We start from the raw sequence: 14,954 nt of genomic DNA, 5'->3' as shown, positions 1-14,954 counted from the left end.
AGTAACCAGGGCCTAGTAGGGTAGGAGAAACTGATCCTTTTGTTGCCTACAGTTTCTTTTCTTTTGGTTTTATGGGATGTATTCTTACTATGTAGGTACCTCAGGCTCATCTGGAACTGACAGTCCTCCTGCTTCAGCCTCTTAAGTGCTTGGATTGCAGGTGTGTACCACCAGACCCGGCTGCAAGTACTTATTTTAACTATTTGGTAGTACTGGAGTTTGAACTTAGAGCCTCAAGCTTATTTGGCTTAGTTGCTCAACTATCACGTTACCACTTGAGCTATGCCTCCAGCCCTGAGTTTTTGTTTGTTTGTTTTGTGATGGTCCTGGGGGTTGAACTCAGAGTCTGGCCGCTGTCTCTGAGCTTCTACGCTCAAGGCTAGTGTTAAACCATTTGAGCAACAGATCCACTTGCGAGTTTTTGGTGGTTAACTGGAGATAAGAGTTTGGAGGAGTTCTAGGACTGAACTAACTTCAAACCACAATCTTCAGATCACAATCTCCTGAATATCTAGGATTACAGGTGTGCGTCACCAGTGCCACAGCCCTCCCTTTTCCTGGTTATTTAAAGAGTCTCAGCTGGGCACAGTGGCTCACGCTTGTAAATCATACTCAGGAGGCTGAGATCTGAGGATCTCGGTTCAAAGCCAGCCCAAGCACTGAAGTCCATGAGACTCTTGTCTCCAATTAATCACCAGAAAACTGGAATTGGCGCGGTGGCTTGAGGGGTAAGGCAGTAGCCTTAAGCTGAAGAGCTCAGTGACAGTGCCCAGGCCAAGAGTTCAAGTCCCATGACCGATTTAAAAAAAAAAAGCATGGCAAGGTGGCTCACACCTGTAATCCTAGCTAGTCAGGAGGCTGACATCTGAGGATCAAGATTCAAAGCCAGCCTGGGCACAAAAGAAGCTGAGACTCTTATCTTCAATTAACCTCAAGAAAACAGGAAGTGGAGCTTGGCTCAAGGGTAGGATGGTAGCCTGGAGCTGAAGAGCTCAGGGATAGCATCTAGGCAGAGTACAAGCCCCATGACCCACAAGAAGAAAAAGAATCATGGACTTTTTCTACCTGGCTAACTTCAAACTACAATTCTCCACATCAGTTTCCTGCATAAAGATCATAGGCATGAGCCACCAGCTCACAGCCTCATTTCTTATAGGCTAGTTTTTTTTGTTTTATTTTTGTTGTTGTTGGTTGTGGGGCTTGATCTTGGAACCTGTCCTTGAGGGTTTTATTTTTTTGTTGTTGTTGTTGTTGTTTGCTCAAGGGTAATGCTCTATTATTTCCAGTTAACTGGAGATAAGACTCTCGAAGACTTTCCTGCTTGGGTAAGCTGTGAATCACAACCTTCAGATCTCAGCCTCCTGTGTAGCTAAGATTAAGAAGTGACTAGGTATTTTTTGTTTAAATTGAGCACATATTCTATGATCTAATTGGCAGAAGATCCAGAGTTCATGTATGGATATTTTAGAGGGACCACTCTGTGGTCCTGCTTTCCCAACCTCTACTGGCCCACAGATCCTCCCCTCTGGCTGTGGGATTCCAAGAAATCCAACGAACTTTCAAAGTCAACACATCAAGTCTGTCCATCACAGACCCAGTGGAGATATGTCTGCGTTGGGTGGGGGGTTCCCTGAAGAATCTGTGTTGGTTTTGAAAATGTAGCCCTGAGTACAGTTTTATTTCCAGTCTTTGGGTGAGAGGTATAGAGCTTGTCCACCTGGCAATACCTGGCACAGGAGCTAGGCAAAATGGTGAGGACACGCCTTGGTTCTTACCTCCTTCATTCTTCTCCAATGGCTCCAGGGCCTTCTTTTCTTCCCATACCTGCCTATTCAGTGTCCTCACCCAAGTCCTTCGCCCCCACCCCTAACTGAGTGGCCTGGCAGGGGATGTGTAAAGTAAAGTGGGCAAGATGGTACTCAGTTCTTGCCTTCCTGGTTACAACCCCACCCAATCAGGGGCTCTCTTCCTTGAGAAGGGGGAGGCAAAAAAAATCTAACCACTCACTAGCTCCTTCCAGAAAAGTAGGTTTGGCTGGAAGGTGATTAGATAATGAGAAGGTGTTAATGACAAATTCAGCTTCCCGGGTCATCATATACCAACGAAACCATATGGTATCATTGGCATACCAAGTTAGCCACTCCATCAATAGGTGTGAGTTCTCCGGTGGCTGATACCCCCATCTTGGCCATCGCAGATTCCCCTTCAGAATCTTGCCTGAGGCTGTGGGATGAAATCCAGCCCATGGAGTCAGGTCTAACCTGCAGGATCTGGAAGCTCCAGCCAGTTTCGCTCCGACCCTCCCTCCCTCCCCCCAGCCCACCTCCTGCCCACCTGCTACCCTGGCACCTCGGCTTGCGAATTGCTCTTCTCCCCTGCTCCACGCTGCCATGGGAGTTGTGGCCAGGGAGGCTGCGCAGGGCCCGAGACCTCCCAGGGGGAACACGTTGCTCAAAAGGCAGGACCTCCTCCATGCCTCAACGCCCCGGGTCTGTAAAATGGAACCGGAAACGCACAGCTGTGTTTGGCAAACGTCTGCGGCCAGGTGGAGCGTCTCACCCTCCCCAGGGAGGACGCGTGCGCGAGGTCACACCGCCCGCGGTCCCCGGGGGCACCCGATGATGAGGGTGCAGCTCCAAACTGCACCCTAAGAGGCAGAATGGTGGAAACCGAGATCCACGCGCAGGAGAACGGGGAGGGGAGGGGGGCGGGCAGTGATAGGGGGCTGGGTTGTGCGGGGTGGGGTATGTGAGATAACCCCCAATTCCTCTGCTCCACCCAAAACCCACACACTGGGCGGGCCGGGCTCGTCCGCCGGCGCCCCAGCGCGCCCCGCCCCCCGGTCCCGCCCCTCCTCTAACCCGCGCCCCCATTGGTGGCGTCCGGCGGCGCGGCCGCTGTTATTTTTCGAATATATAAGGAGGTGGCGGTGGCAGCTGCAACCACAGGCTTCTCGAACTGCAGCCGCCAAGCCCCGCGTCCCCCTCCCTCCCTCCCTCCGCCCGCCCTCCCCGCGTCCCTCTCCACCCTCGTGTCCCTCGTCCCGCGGCACGTCTCCCCACCCCCCACCCCTTTCCCTTCCTCCCCGACCCCAGCCCGCTCCCTCTCGGGTCCCAGCCAGCGGCGCCCGCCGTCTCTCGGCCCCACCGCTATGGAGGTGCCCCAGCCCGAGCCGGCGCCGGACTCGGCTCTCTGCAGTCCGGTCGGTGTGCGCGGTGGCGCCCAGCGTCCAGGACATCTCCCGGGCCTCTGGCTGCGATCTCCGGAGCGAGCGCCGTCGTCCTCTCCAGTCACCACCCTGACCAAAACCATGCACAACCTCACTGGGCTCGGCAGGTAGGACGCCCCGAAGAAAAGTTGGGTGTGGAATGGGACGCCCGGTCCTGGGGTCTGGGCCCTGGGAGCTGAATCCATAAGGGGCGAGGGCATGCAGAGTCGCCCTTCAAGGGTCTAAGATATCAAGGCTACAGAAACGGAGATTGCTGCCAGATCCCCCATCGGGGACCTGCTTGGGGTCCTCTTCTCACTCCCCGTCCTCCATTGCGCCTCTGCCTGCCTAATCTGCCCAAACACCACTATTTTGCCCCAGGCATGGGTATCTCAGGGCTTTAAGGGGAACTTGAGGGTGTCCTAGTAGCCTTCCCACAAGTCCGTGTCCACCTCCCTCCTTCCTGTCCCCCGAGCAGACCCTGCTCTCTAAGCAGACCTGTAGGGTCCAAGGCAGACTTGAGTTGCAGTAGCGACTCAGGACTGGGCCTTCGACCTTGGAAGGAACGTGGGTACATCGAGTCTGAAGCCCCCGGGTCTTCCTGAGTTGCTTTTCTACCTGCAGCCGCCTCCATCCTATTGGGGCTCATCCCTCCTTGCACCTGAGAGGATTTTTCCTAAACAAATCAACCCAGAGGAAACACTTTAGGGTCTCAGTGGAATAAGCCACTTTGACCTGACAAATGATGTGATCACCCAATGGAGTGGTTGGGGGGAGGGGAGCACACTGCTTCTTTAGGCAGTGCAGACTGGAGGGGTCCCTTAGAGGCGGGTGATAGGTGGGAAGATGGGCCAGCTAGCCCTTTGCTTTTGTTCTTTCCTGGGTTTCCTCTCCCTTTCCAGTGAGACCCCAAAAAGTCTGACCTTCCGGAGCAGGCTGGCCCTGTCTAGGAGGGCATCTGAATCTTCCCTGTCTTCCGAGTCCTCAGAATCTTCAGATGCAGGTAATTTTTGGCTGTGGGGAGATCCCCTAGTGACAGAAGAGCTAGTGGACTTGCAGTGGGCTGCTTGACTTCCCTAGTCATTAGTTTAATATCTTTCCCATAACCTGAAGAGCCTGGAGCCTCCCCGACATTGCCCATAAAACCTGGAGGAAGACACACCCAATCTAGGAGGATGCAGGGTGGGGCCCTGTAGTAGGAGGTGAGATCTTACCTATTCAAAACCTGGCGCCAAAGTCATCACAGCAAAACCACAGCTCCACCTAGAAACGCCTAATCTCTTTAGAACATTTCTCAATTCTATAAGTGTTCTTCCTAAGAAAACCATTGTCTCTCCCAAATTCATTTTAATCCAAGGTAAGAAAAATGCTTAGAAATATTCTGATGTTTTTTTTCAATTAGTGCCCATTCTTGGGCTTGAACTCAGCACCTACATTGTCTGAGCTTTTTTTTTTTTAACCCCCCCTCTCAAAGTTAGTACTATACTGCTTGAACCACAGCTCTACTTCTGATTTTTTGGTGGTTAGTTTGAGATGAATCTCCAAATCTGGCTGGGTTCAAACCTTGATCCTTACATCTCAGCTTCTTGAGTAGCTACGATTACAGGAAGGAGCCACCAGCCTCTGGCCCAAGCATTGTAATTTAAAAAGCAAACAGAAATTCTTAATAAAGTCCTCTCTGGGGGACAATATGCCATGCTCAGAGACCCTGGTAGGTTTTGTTTCACTTTTTTCAGTGTGTCAAGATCTCAGAACAGGTCTAGGAGTGTAGTCTAGTGGGTAGACTGCTTGCCTAGCATGCAAGAAACCCTTGCGTTCGATTTCTTGGTATACAAAAAAAGCCAGAAGTGGTGCTATGGCTCAAGTGACAGAGTTGTTAACCTTGAACAAAAAGTGTCCAAGGACAGCGCGCAGGCCCTGAGTTTAAGCCCTATGACTGCCCCCCCTCAAAAAAAACAAACCTCAAAACAGTTTTTGTTTTCTCTTCTTGGGATACAGAGGGGGGAAAGTAAACACACAATATTACTACCTTCAAACCAAGGTGCTATGTTCCCTCAGGTCTCGGCATGGATTCTCCCAGCCCTATGGACCCCAAGATGGCAGAGCAAACGTGAGTAGAGGAGGAATCCCTACTATCAGGAAGTTGGTCCCTGTCTCATAGTGTGTAGACTCACAGGAGCCTGGGGCCAACTGGGGCTTTGGGAATCTGCTCCCTCTTTCATGAGAGTGAGCTGAGGACCAAACATGTTAGGGACAGTGATACCTGGAAGTAAAGAATATTTGACTCCAGGGAGCCCTTGTCTTTCAGCAATACCAGCTAATATGTTCCTTCCCCATCTTTTTTTCTTAAACACATTTTTTTCTATATGAAATAATTCAATTTAAAATACAGCCCTGCCAGGCATGGTGATAGATACCCATTACCCTAGCTTCTAGATAGCTGAAGGACAGTGAGTTTAAGGCTAGCTTGGGCTACATAGTGAGACCCAGTCTCAAGAAAACCAAAGACATTAGGCTGGTAGGATACCACCAACCTAGCAAGTGTAAGGCCCCGAGTTCAAACCCCAAAACTACCAAAAGGGAGGGAAAGGGAGAGAGAGAAACAAAACCAAAAATACCAAAACAAAACAAAAATCACAAGAAAATATGGTCCAGCTAATTCAAAACTCAACTCACTCGATGCCTGCACATAATGGTCCTTAGCCCATCTACAATCTATATAGCTTTCATGACACTTGGCCCCACCTGTCAATGGGAGTAGAGAGAAAGCTAGTTGGATCTGTCTGGGCATCTTCCCTCAACCACCCCTGGCATAGCTAGTGCCTTCCAGAACACACCTGTTCCCATCCGGCTGTTACAGCCCCATTAGACAAAGCAGCTGCCAGCCATTAGTAGGGACAGCTGGGCATCCCCAGCCTAGGATGAGGAGCTGTGGCTTTGGATTTACGTCAATGACCATTTCCCTCCTGTTGGTTTTGATCAGAATGGGCTGTGCTCAGGGTTTGTTCATAAACAGGAAACAATTGGGTGGGGGTGGATCGGCTGTGGGGGTTGATTTTTTTTTTTTTTTTAATGGCAACATAGCACTGTTCTTGCCTTGTACACCCAAGGCTCAGCTACAGATTAGAAAATAAACCAATTAAATTGGTCATTCCTGATGCCATGAGCACAGCCCTTTCTGGGGGGAGGAACACCCTGACCCTTGGCAGTGAGTGTCACCCCACCTTTGCACCTGCTTTGACTGTTGGGTTTTCAAATAGCTGGTGTGTGTGTGTAGAAAGGCAGACAAAAGCTCTGCCTGTGTGGCAGGTGGTCTGCAGTAACCTAGCTGGGGGGTGGGGCATATATACAGAAGCTCCTGCCCCAACCTCAAAAGGAACATCTGTTGGAATTTCTTGCCTGCTGGCTTCTTCTGAGACAGAAGGAGGGGGTGGGACAGTGGTTGAGTCCCAAAAAATTCCATGGGAGGGAGGGGAGGATGTGACCCTGCACATTTGTCACTAGCGGGTCTGCTATGGCAGACTGGGGCTGCTCTAGGGGACTGCTAAAGGCAGACCCCTGTCATGAAGGGAGCCAGGCCAGCTCCTCACTGGAGTGGGGAACAAGGAAGCCCACATTGCTGGATACCCATGGCCTGTTACCATGGGATGGATGGATGGATGCCTTTTCTGGTGGCCATATGGCCTATTAAGGTGATTTGCATACAGGTGGAAGGCCTGCAGGCTTGCTGGTATAGGCTGGCGAGACTGTTGCCTTGGTGACGCCTCAGTGACCCTTCGACCTGCCCCAGCTGTCTGTCTCTGGGCCCTTTCCCATTCAGGGCAGTGTTTAAAATTTCGAGCTTCTCTCTCCTCTCTCTCCTCCCCCTCCCAATACCTGAGTCCTACAAATAGTAGACTTCTTCCCGACCCTCCCCTTCAGCTGGCCTTTGTGGATTGGGCCACAAGCTGCAGGGCAGATGGGTTCGCTTTTCTCTCTCCTAGATTTGAACAGTCCATCCAGACCACCAGCCGGGTCATGAGAAAGTGAGTGCTCCTTCCTGCCCTCTTCAGCTCAGGCTGTCCCCCGGGGTATAGAGGAATGTGGTTCAGATACCTCTTACCTGCCCTCAACTCTCCCAGCTCTGACCTGTGCCTGTTCTTTTGCAGTGAGCAGTTTGCCATAAGACGCTTTCAGTCCTTGCCGGTCAGTATCTTCTGAAGCCTAGCAGGGAACTTAGGCATGCAGGTCAGACAGGGGCAGGAGACCCGCCCCAGGACATCTCCCAGGACTAGCCGGGTGGGTCAGGAGTGTGGGAACCAGGTTGAGAGAATCTAGGTAGCCGGAGTGGTGGCAGAGGAATGCAGTCTTCAGTACCTGCTGCTCTTCCTGGATCCCTAGGTGAGGCTGCTGGGTCATAGCCCTGTGCTACGGAACATCACCAACTCCCAAGCCCGGGACAGCTGGAAGAAGAGTGAGGCCAGTGATGTAGCTGCCAGCAACCCAGCACATGACAAAGAAAATGTGTGCTTCCCAGAGGCTGGACCTGGGGAGGGCGGGGCGGGAACTCTGAGGAGAGCAGAGAGTGGGGGACACACAGAATATAGTCTCATAGTGTCCATTTACCTCCTCTGGCATCTTGTCTACAGGATGGATTTGTCTTCAAGATGCCATGGAAGCCCACACAGGCCAGCCCTGCCCAAGCTTTGTCGGACTGGGCCATCCGCAGAGAGGCCTTTACCCAGAGACCCAACTCTGCCCCTGATCTAATGGTATATAAAGAGAGCTTTAACCCCTGCAGGGCCTTTTGACAAGGAGGCTTGGGGGAAAAGAGTGAGCTTGAACTCCCCAAAACATTGGGGACCTGTCTTTAGAAAGGATATCAGTCCCCACCACTGAATACCTGGTCTGTGTCGTTTGGACAGTGTCTCACTCCAGAGCAGAAGATGGTAGAGGAACCTGCTGAAGGCTCTACTGAGGATGATGATGGGTTCGTGGACATCCTGGAAAATGACTTAAAGGTACACAAAGAGCCATCAAAGAGCCATGGCTCACTACCAGGCCCCTGCCTCCCCTTCCCTGGAACTAACTCAAAAGAGAGCTTTGGGCCTCTGCAGCAAGACTATGACCTCATCCCAATGTCAGAAGAAGAATTTGAGGTAACTGAAGTCACAGCTTTACCTCTGGCCAATCAGAGAAGAGCAGGTGGCTGGGCAGGGAGGGGGAACTTCTCACAGCTTAGTGCAAGCCTCAGCAGTAAGTGGGTCCCAGCAGCTTTGGGTTTTAGGGGTGCTGCTCTGGGTAAAAGAGCTAGCTGGATCCAGAGGGCTGTGGGCCTAGAGTTGCTGGGTGGCAGGAAAAGCTGTGCTGGATTTGAAGCCTGAGGGACTGACTGGTCCTGTGGCCTGAGGTTGTGATCATGTCCTTGCTGGTTTGACCTCAGGATGAGGCGGCTGTTCCTCCAGGCATGGAGAGTCTCATTAGTGCTCCACTGGTCAAAATGTTGGATAAGGAAGAAGAGCAGGTAGGCTCTCCCTGGAAGACTTGGAGGGATGCAGCTCTCCCATCTGGGTAGATTTGGGGTTGGGATTTGGGGCATTCTGACCCCTGGATCTACTGCTCCCTTCAGGACCTCGTCATGTTCAACAAGTGCCAGAGGCTCTTCCGCTCTCCATCCATGCCCTGTAGTGTAATCAGGCCCATCCTCAAGAGACTGGATCGGCCCCAGGACAAGGACACACCTGTCCAGAGCAAGCGGAGGAGGAGTTTGACGCCCCTGGAGGAGCAGCAGCAGCAGCAGCAGCAGCAGCAGCAGCAGCAGCAGCCAGAAGAACCTGTGAGTGCTTTCCTGGGATTGTGGAGTTGCTACCTGCCCCCCGCCCCCAGGGTGTGTGTGTGTGTGTGTGTGTGTGTGTGTGTGTGTCTGTCTGTCTGTCTGTCTGTCTGTCTGTCTGTGTCTGTCCGTGTCTGTCCGTGTCTGTCTGTGTCTGTGTGTATCTTGGCTGCCATTCTCTTGGCCAGATTTGTGGCAGTGACAGTTCATAGTGTCTGGTATATAAATCAGATGGTCTTGGGTATTGCAGGAAAAATGGGGTCCTAGGCAGAGAGAACACTACAAGACAATCTCACTCCTGACTCTGGCTTCTTGTCTGTGTTGTCTCCCAGAAAGCCCGTGTCCTCCGCTCAAAGTCCCTGTGTCACGATGAGATAGAGAGCATCCTGGACAGTGACCACCGGGGACTGATTGGAGATTACTCCAAGGTATGAACTTGAAGCCCTCAGGTAGCTTTGCCCATTAACCCCTGTGGACCCTACCCCTGGGGCTACTTTGGCTTCTCTTTCCCCAGAAGCTGCCTTTTTCCTTGAATCTTCTCTTCCCTCTGGCTCTCCTTTGTCTCTTGATATCTAGGCATCTGATGTACCTAAGGTTTGAAAACAACTCCAAACTAATATCTAGATCATGGAACCTTCTGCCTCATCTCTTGTCTCACAGAGCCTGGGGAAAGGAAGCAGAAAAATTCATTTCTTCTGTTTCCTTCTTTCCTTCTGTCTTGGAAGCTTGTCCCAGGAGACACCTTTCTGCCACTACCAGAGCCACAGTTGAATTTGAAAGCCCAAGTGTGGCCTCTGGGCTTAGGATCAAAGATTTATCTTTACCCTGCATCTCACCGCCTTCACTTTCTCCTTTGACTCCATCTCTGTCTGTCATCCTTCCCTCAGGCCTTCCTGCTCCAGACAGTGGACGGAAAACACCAAGACCTCAAGTACATCTCACCAGAAACTGTAAGCAGGGTTGAGCCACTTTTTTGTTGTTGGTTGTAGAGCTTGAACTCTTGGACTTGGGCACTGTTCCTGAGCTGAAGTCGAGCGAGCATTCTACCACTTTGGGCCCCAGTGCCTCCGGTTTTCTGGTAGTTAATTGGAGATGAGAGTCTCAGGGACTTGCATGTCAGGGCTGGCTTTGAACCATGATCCTCCTCAGATTTTGGTGTCCTGAATAGCATGGAATACAGGCATGAGGCACCTGGCTAGGGTTGAGCCACTTTCTAGGTGCATTTGGCATCCTTGGTTGAGAACTGACCTCCCCCGGGGACAGACTGCATGTTCAAACTAGCAGAAGGTTGAGAGGCCAGTTCCTGGCTGTCAGCCTCACCTACTGGCCTCATTTTTCCATGACCTCCTGCAGATGGTAGCACTGTTGATGGGCAAGTTCAGCAACATTGTGGAGAAGTTCGTGGTTGTAGACTGCAGATACCCCTATGAGTATGAAGGTGGACACATCAAGGTGAGGCAGGGTGTTGGGGAGAGGCACAACAACCTAGTTCAGGTACCTCTGCCCAGAGCCTTGAATGGCAGAGGAGGTTGGACCTTCTTTCTGGGTCTGCTCTAACAGTCAGCTGTGAACCTGCCCCTGGAACGAGACATTGAGTCCTACCTGCTGCAGAGTCCAATGGCCCTCTGCAACCTGGACAAGAGAATCATCCTCATTTTCCACTGTGAATTTTCATCAGAGCGTGGGCCTCGCATGTGAGTTGGATATGCCTGCTCTTGTTCTGCTCTGCCCAGACTTCATCTGATGTTGGGCATTGATCTTATCCTCCCCCAACCCATGCTCTCCTCTCATTGTCCAACCCATTATCCATCACCTTCTATGCCACCTAACCCCTTCCAAATATGGTACCAAGTCTCCAGCGATGTCATTCTTTAAAAGCGCAAGGATTCTGCTGTCAACTCTATCCTCATCTTCCATGGATGCCCACATTTCCAGTGTTCTATGTCATTTTGTCCCCCTGAAATGATTGTCTTGGTGTCTCTAACCTGGGCTCTCAGCCTTCTTTACCTGTGTCTCTCCTGTCTATGTCCATGTTCATTTTTTGTTTTTGTGTTGGATTTTTTTTTTGTCTGTTATGGGTCTTGAACTCCATCCAGGCCTGGGCACTGTCCCTGGGCTCTTCAGCTCAAGGCTAGTGCTCTGTCACTTGAGCCACAGCTCCACTTTCAGTTTTCTGGTGGCTAATTTGGGATGAGTCTCACAGACTTTCTGCGTGGGCTGACTTTGATCCACGATCCTCAGATCTCAGCTTCTTGAGTAGCTAGAATTATTGATGTATCCACCAGTGCCTGGCTATGTTTGTGTTCAGACCTGGCTCTTTCTCCTCTGTTTGCTTCCTGTCCCAGGGTTGTCACCTGCCTCCCAGATGCCCTTCACATGGCCCCCCAGCTCCCAGACTGCCCTAATAAATATTGTGTAACTGTTCTCCAGATACAAAAGCCACTCCTTTCGTTTTCCTCCCTCCTCTTGTCATCCCAGCCTTTTACCTAGTAGCCAGACTGATTCTATTGCTGATATTCCTGTACCCTCAAAGGAGGATTCAGGAAACTGATACTCTAGTGTGCCCCCTTTTATATTTCCAATTCTCACCTTATTCCTTCCCTACCTCCATCTTTTCTCTTCCAGGTGCCGATTCGTCAGGGAACGGGACCGCGCTGCCAATGACTACCCTAGCCTGTACTACCCCGAGATGTATATCCTCAAGGGCGGCTACAGAGAGTTCTTCCCACAGTACCCGGTAATGATGCGGTGGCCACAGCTGCCGTGTGTGACTTCTGGTTTGTTGTGGGAGGGCAGGGTCCTCCTCTGGGTCTCCCCACCAAAAAAAAAAAGTTAACCCTTTCCTCCTGTTAGTAGAGCTCTCTCATCCCCTTTCCTCCTGTTAGTAGAACTCTCTCATCCCCTTTCCTCTTGTTAGTAGAGCTCTCTCATCCTGCCCTAGGAATTCTGTGAGCCCCAGGACTACCGGCCCATGAACCATGAGAACTTCAGAGCTGAGATGAGGACCTTCCGCCTCAAGACGCGGAGCTGGGCCGGAGAGCGGAGCCGACGTGAGCTCTGTAGCAGGCTGCAGGACCAATGAGGGGCCAGTGTTGGTCCTGCTACCTTCCTTGCCTTGTGAGGCCTGGGGCCAGTGGTCCCATGGGCCTGGAAGAGGCCTCAGGTGCTAACCAGGGAAAGATGGCTGGATGTGGCTGTCTGCCCTTGTCTCCAACTCTCCTTATCTCACTCCAATCATTTTCTATATATTTGTGTGTGTGTACTTTTGTCACCTGAAGAGCTGAACCTAGTGAGCTAGCACCAGCTCAGAAGTATTTTGTGTTTAGCAGGAGCCTTTGCTTTGCTTTTCTTTCTTCTTGTTGTGCTTTTCTTCTTTCTTTTTTGGGTTAACTGTCTTCTGTGTGTCCAGAAAAGCTCTTTGTGTGTGTCAGCTGAGGCTGGGAGTCACAGGCCTTCTGTGGGCTGGGAGGCAGTAAGCTGCCTCTGGTCTCTGCAGGAGTCAAGTTATACCTTACTTCCTTCTCTTCCTCTCTCCTGTCCCTCTGCACAAGCACCTACAACATACATAAGCGCTTACTCTTCCCTGTTCTAGTGTTACTGGCAGGCTTGATTTTTGATAGTCTTAACTTCTATGTCTCAGGACACATTTACTGGCTATATTACCCCATCTCTTCCTCCCTCCCCCGCATAACTGGGGTTAGAGAGTCAAACATCAATCACCCACATGGTCCTGACTTTTGTTCTCCCAGGAATGTTCCTATCTTTGGGGGGGTCTAAGCCCTGTCCCCACTGTTCTGACCTGTCGGAACTTGCTGCTATTCTGTCATGGGCAGCTAGATGGATGGATGGCCACGGATGCAGTGTCTTGTACACACAAGCACACACTGAGCCCAAGTGTTTTTGATGAGTGTGACAGCCTGTGGCAGGAATGTGTGTATGTGTGTCTGTGTGGACAAAAGTCTTTACATTTAGCGTTTGTAAGTATTCAAGAGTCCGTGTCATGGAAGCAGTAAATCAAGGACTCAATTCTGGATTCTGAATGTCAACATGTGGGGAGGAAGGGCTGTGCTGGAAGGTCCTGATTAGTCATCTGTTGGGACCTTGGTTCAATAAAGCACTGAGCAAGCTTAATAACCAGTCTTGTGTATTGTCAGGTTCTTGGTAAGACTTCAGGAGACCTGATTCTGGGCTCACTCAAATCTTTTATTTGCCAGTCCTGGGGTTTAGATTCAGGGTCTGGGCTTTGCCTCTCAGCGTCTTTGGCTCAAGACTAGGGATCTACTACTTGAACCACTGCATCACTTCTGGCTTTTTCTGAGTAGTTCATTGGAGATGAGAGTCTCAGCACTGCCATCCTCAGATTTTCATCTCCTCAGTAGTCAGAATTATAGGTGTGAGCCACCTATAGACTTAAAAACTTGCATGAGACTCCTAATTCAGCTAAGCTTTCTGCTTACCTGGCTACCCAAGTACTGATCTTGCTCCTTTTAAACCCTGTGTCAAAGGGCAAGGGTGACTCCAACACTCCTCAAGAATTGCCACTGAGGGGCTAAGAGTTTGGCCGAGTGGTAAAGTGCTTGCCTACCACGTACAAAGACCCAGGTTTGATTCCTCGGTACCACATACATAGAAAAAAGCCAGAAATGGTGCTGAGGCTCAAGTGGTAAAGCTCTAGTCTTGAGAAAGTCCAAAGACAGTGCTCAGGCCCCAAGCCCAAGCCCAGGACTGGCAAAAAAAAAAAAATTGCCACTGAAAAAAATGTAAGATCACCATTGGCTCCCACTATCCTCAGAATGGCCCCTCCCTCTCAGCCTTCACCTCCCCTCTCAAGAGACTGGCAGAAGCTTACTTTGGAAGAACCAGATCTGAGCTTCAGTCTCTGAAGAAATCCCTTTTGAATATCACTACCGATGATCTCCAGATGTGAGCTGTGTGATTGTAGAAGCTCATAAAACTACAAGTAAGATTGTGTCTTTGCTTGGTTCAGGGGCAAGGGTGAGAATTCATGGTCCAGCACTTGCCTAACATACATGAAACCTTGGGATTGGTGCTCTCCACTGGGAAAGAATAATCCAGAGTGCCTGCACAGCAGGTATGATGCCCCTTTTTTCGGGGTTAGGGGGGCTGGTTTGAGGATTGAATTCAAGAGTCTCGGCTCTGTCCTTGAGCCTCTCATGCTCAAGTTAGAGCTCTACCATTTGAGCCACAGCACCACTAACAGCCTTTTCTGTTTATGTGACACTGAGGAGTTGAACTCAGGGCTTTTATGCATGGTAAGCTATGTGCTACTTTTGATGTGTATATTCAGAGATAAGTGGTGCATATAGGAAAGTGGAGGCTCTTTCCTACCATACCAGAACAAGAGCTCCAGCTCTCCTGACTGAATATAAATAATACCTACCAGGTCTTCAGTCTGTCTGCCATGTTTTTTTCTTTTTCTTTTTGTCATTTGTGGGGCTTGAACTCAGGGCCTAGGCACTATTCCTTAGTTCTTGTTGCTCAAGGCCAGCACTCTACCACTTTCAGCCACAGTGTCACTACTGGGTTTTTTTTTTTTTTTGTCCTGGGCCTTGAACTGGGGGCCTGAGCACTGTCCTTGGGCTTTCCTCAAGGTAGCGTTCTACCACTTGAGCCACAGCACCACTTCTGGCTTTTTCCTATGTATGTAGTTCTGAGGAATCAAACCCTGGTCTTCGTGCATGCTAGGCAAGTACTCTACCACTAAGCCAAACTCCTAGCCCCACTACTGGTTTTTTAGCAGTTAACTGGAGACTTAATGTCTCGCTGGACTTTTCTGCCCAGGCTGGTTTTGAACCATGACCCTCAGATCTCAGCCTACTGAGTAGCTTACAGATATGAGCCACTGAATCCTGCCATGTTTCTTTCTTTTTCCAATCCTGGGGCTTGAACTCAGGGTCTTACCATTGTCCTTGA

General features: G+C 50.6%; 1 protein-coding gene across 1 annotated transcript; it reads left to right on the top strand.

Annotated features, from left to right (window-relative positions):
• The first annotated feature begins 3,118 nt into the window (after window positions 1–3,118).
• On the top strand, window positions 3,119–13,158 carry Cdc25b (cell division cycle 25B). Its single transcript, XM_090352050.1, has 16 exons — window positions 3,119–3,336; window positions 4,111–4,211; window positions 5,267–5,318; window positions 7,192–7,233; window positions 7,357–7,393; window positions 7,589–7,711; window positions 7,837–7,959; window positions 8,113–8,208; window positions 8,631–8,711; window positions 8,817–9,023; window positions 9,353–9,448; window positions 9,908–9,970; window positions 10,374–10,472; window positions 10,581–10,714; window positions 11,646–11,757; window positions 11,962–13,158. The coding sequence occupies exons 1-16, from the start codon at window positions 3,152–3,154 to the stop codon at window positions 12,100–12,102; spliced, it is 1,692 nt and encodes a 563-aa protein (XP_090208176.1). The 5' UTR covers window positions 3,119–3,151; the 3' UTR covers window positions 12,103–13,158.
• Window positions 13,159–14,954: the final 1,796 nt, after the last annotated feature.

Source organism: Megascapheus bottae, chromosome 18 (genome assembly GCF_031878675.1).
Source record: "Megascapheus bottae isolate mThoBot1 chromosome 18, mThoBot2.hap1, whole genome shotgun sequence".
Taxonomy (NCBI): Eukaryota; Metazoa; Chordata; class Mammalia; order Rodentia; family Geomyidae; genus Megascapheus; species Megascapheus bottae.
The sequence above is the reverse complement of the archived record's forward strand: the minus strand, read 5'-3'. Positions and strand labels throughout refer to the sequence as shown.

What these genes read in the sequence shown, in the direction of transcription:
- Cdc25b (XM_090352050.1), top strand. Translation starts at nt 3,152, where the DNA reads ATGGAGGTGCCCCAGCCCGAGCCGGCGCCGGACTCGGCTCTCTGCAGT. An exon ending in CAGCACATGACAAAGAAAAT is followed by an intron (nt 7,712 to 7,836) that starts GTGTGCTTCCCA and finishes TCTTGTCTACAG; the next exon opens with GATGGATTTGTCTTCAAGAT. An exon ending in TCCTGGAAAATGACTTAAAG is followed by an intron (nt 8,209 to 8,630) that starts GTACACAAAGAG and finishes GTTTGACCTCAG; the next exon opens with GATGAGGCGGCTGTTCCTCC.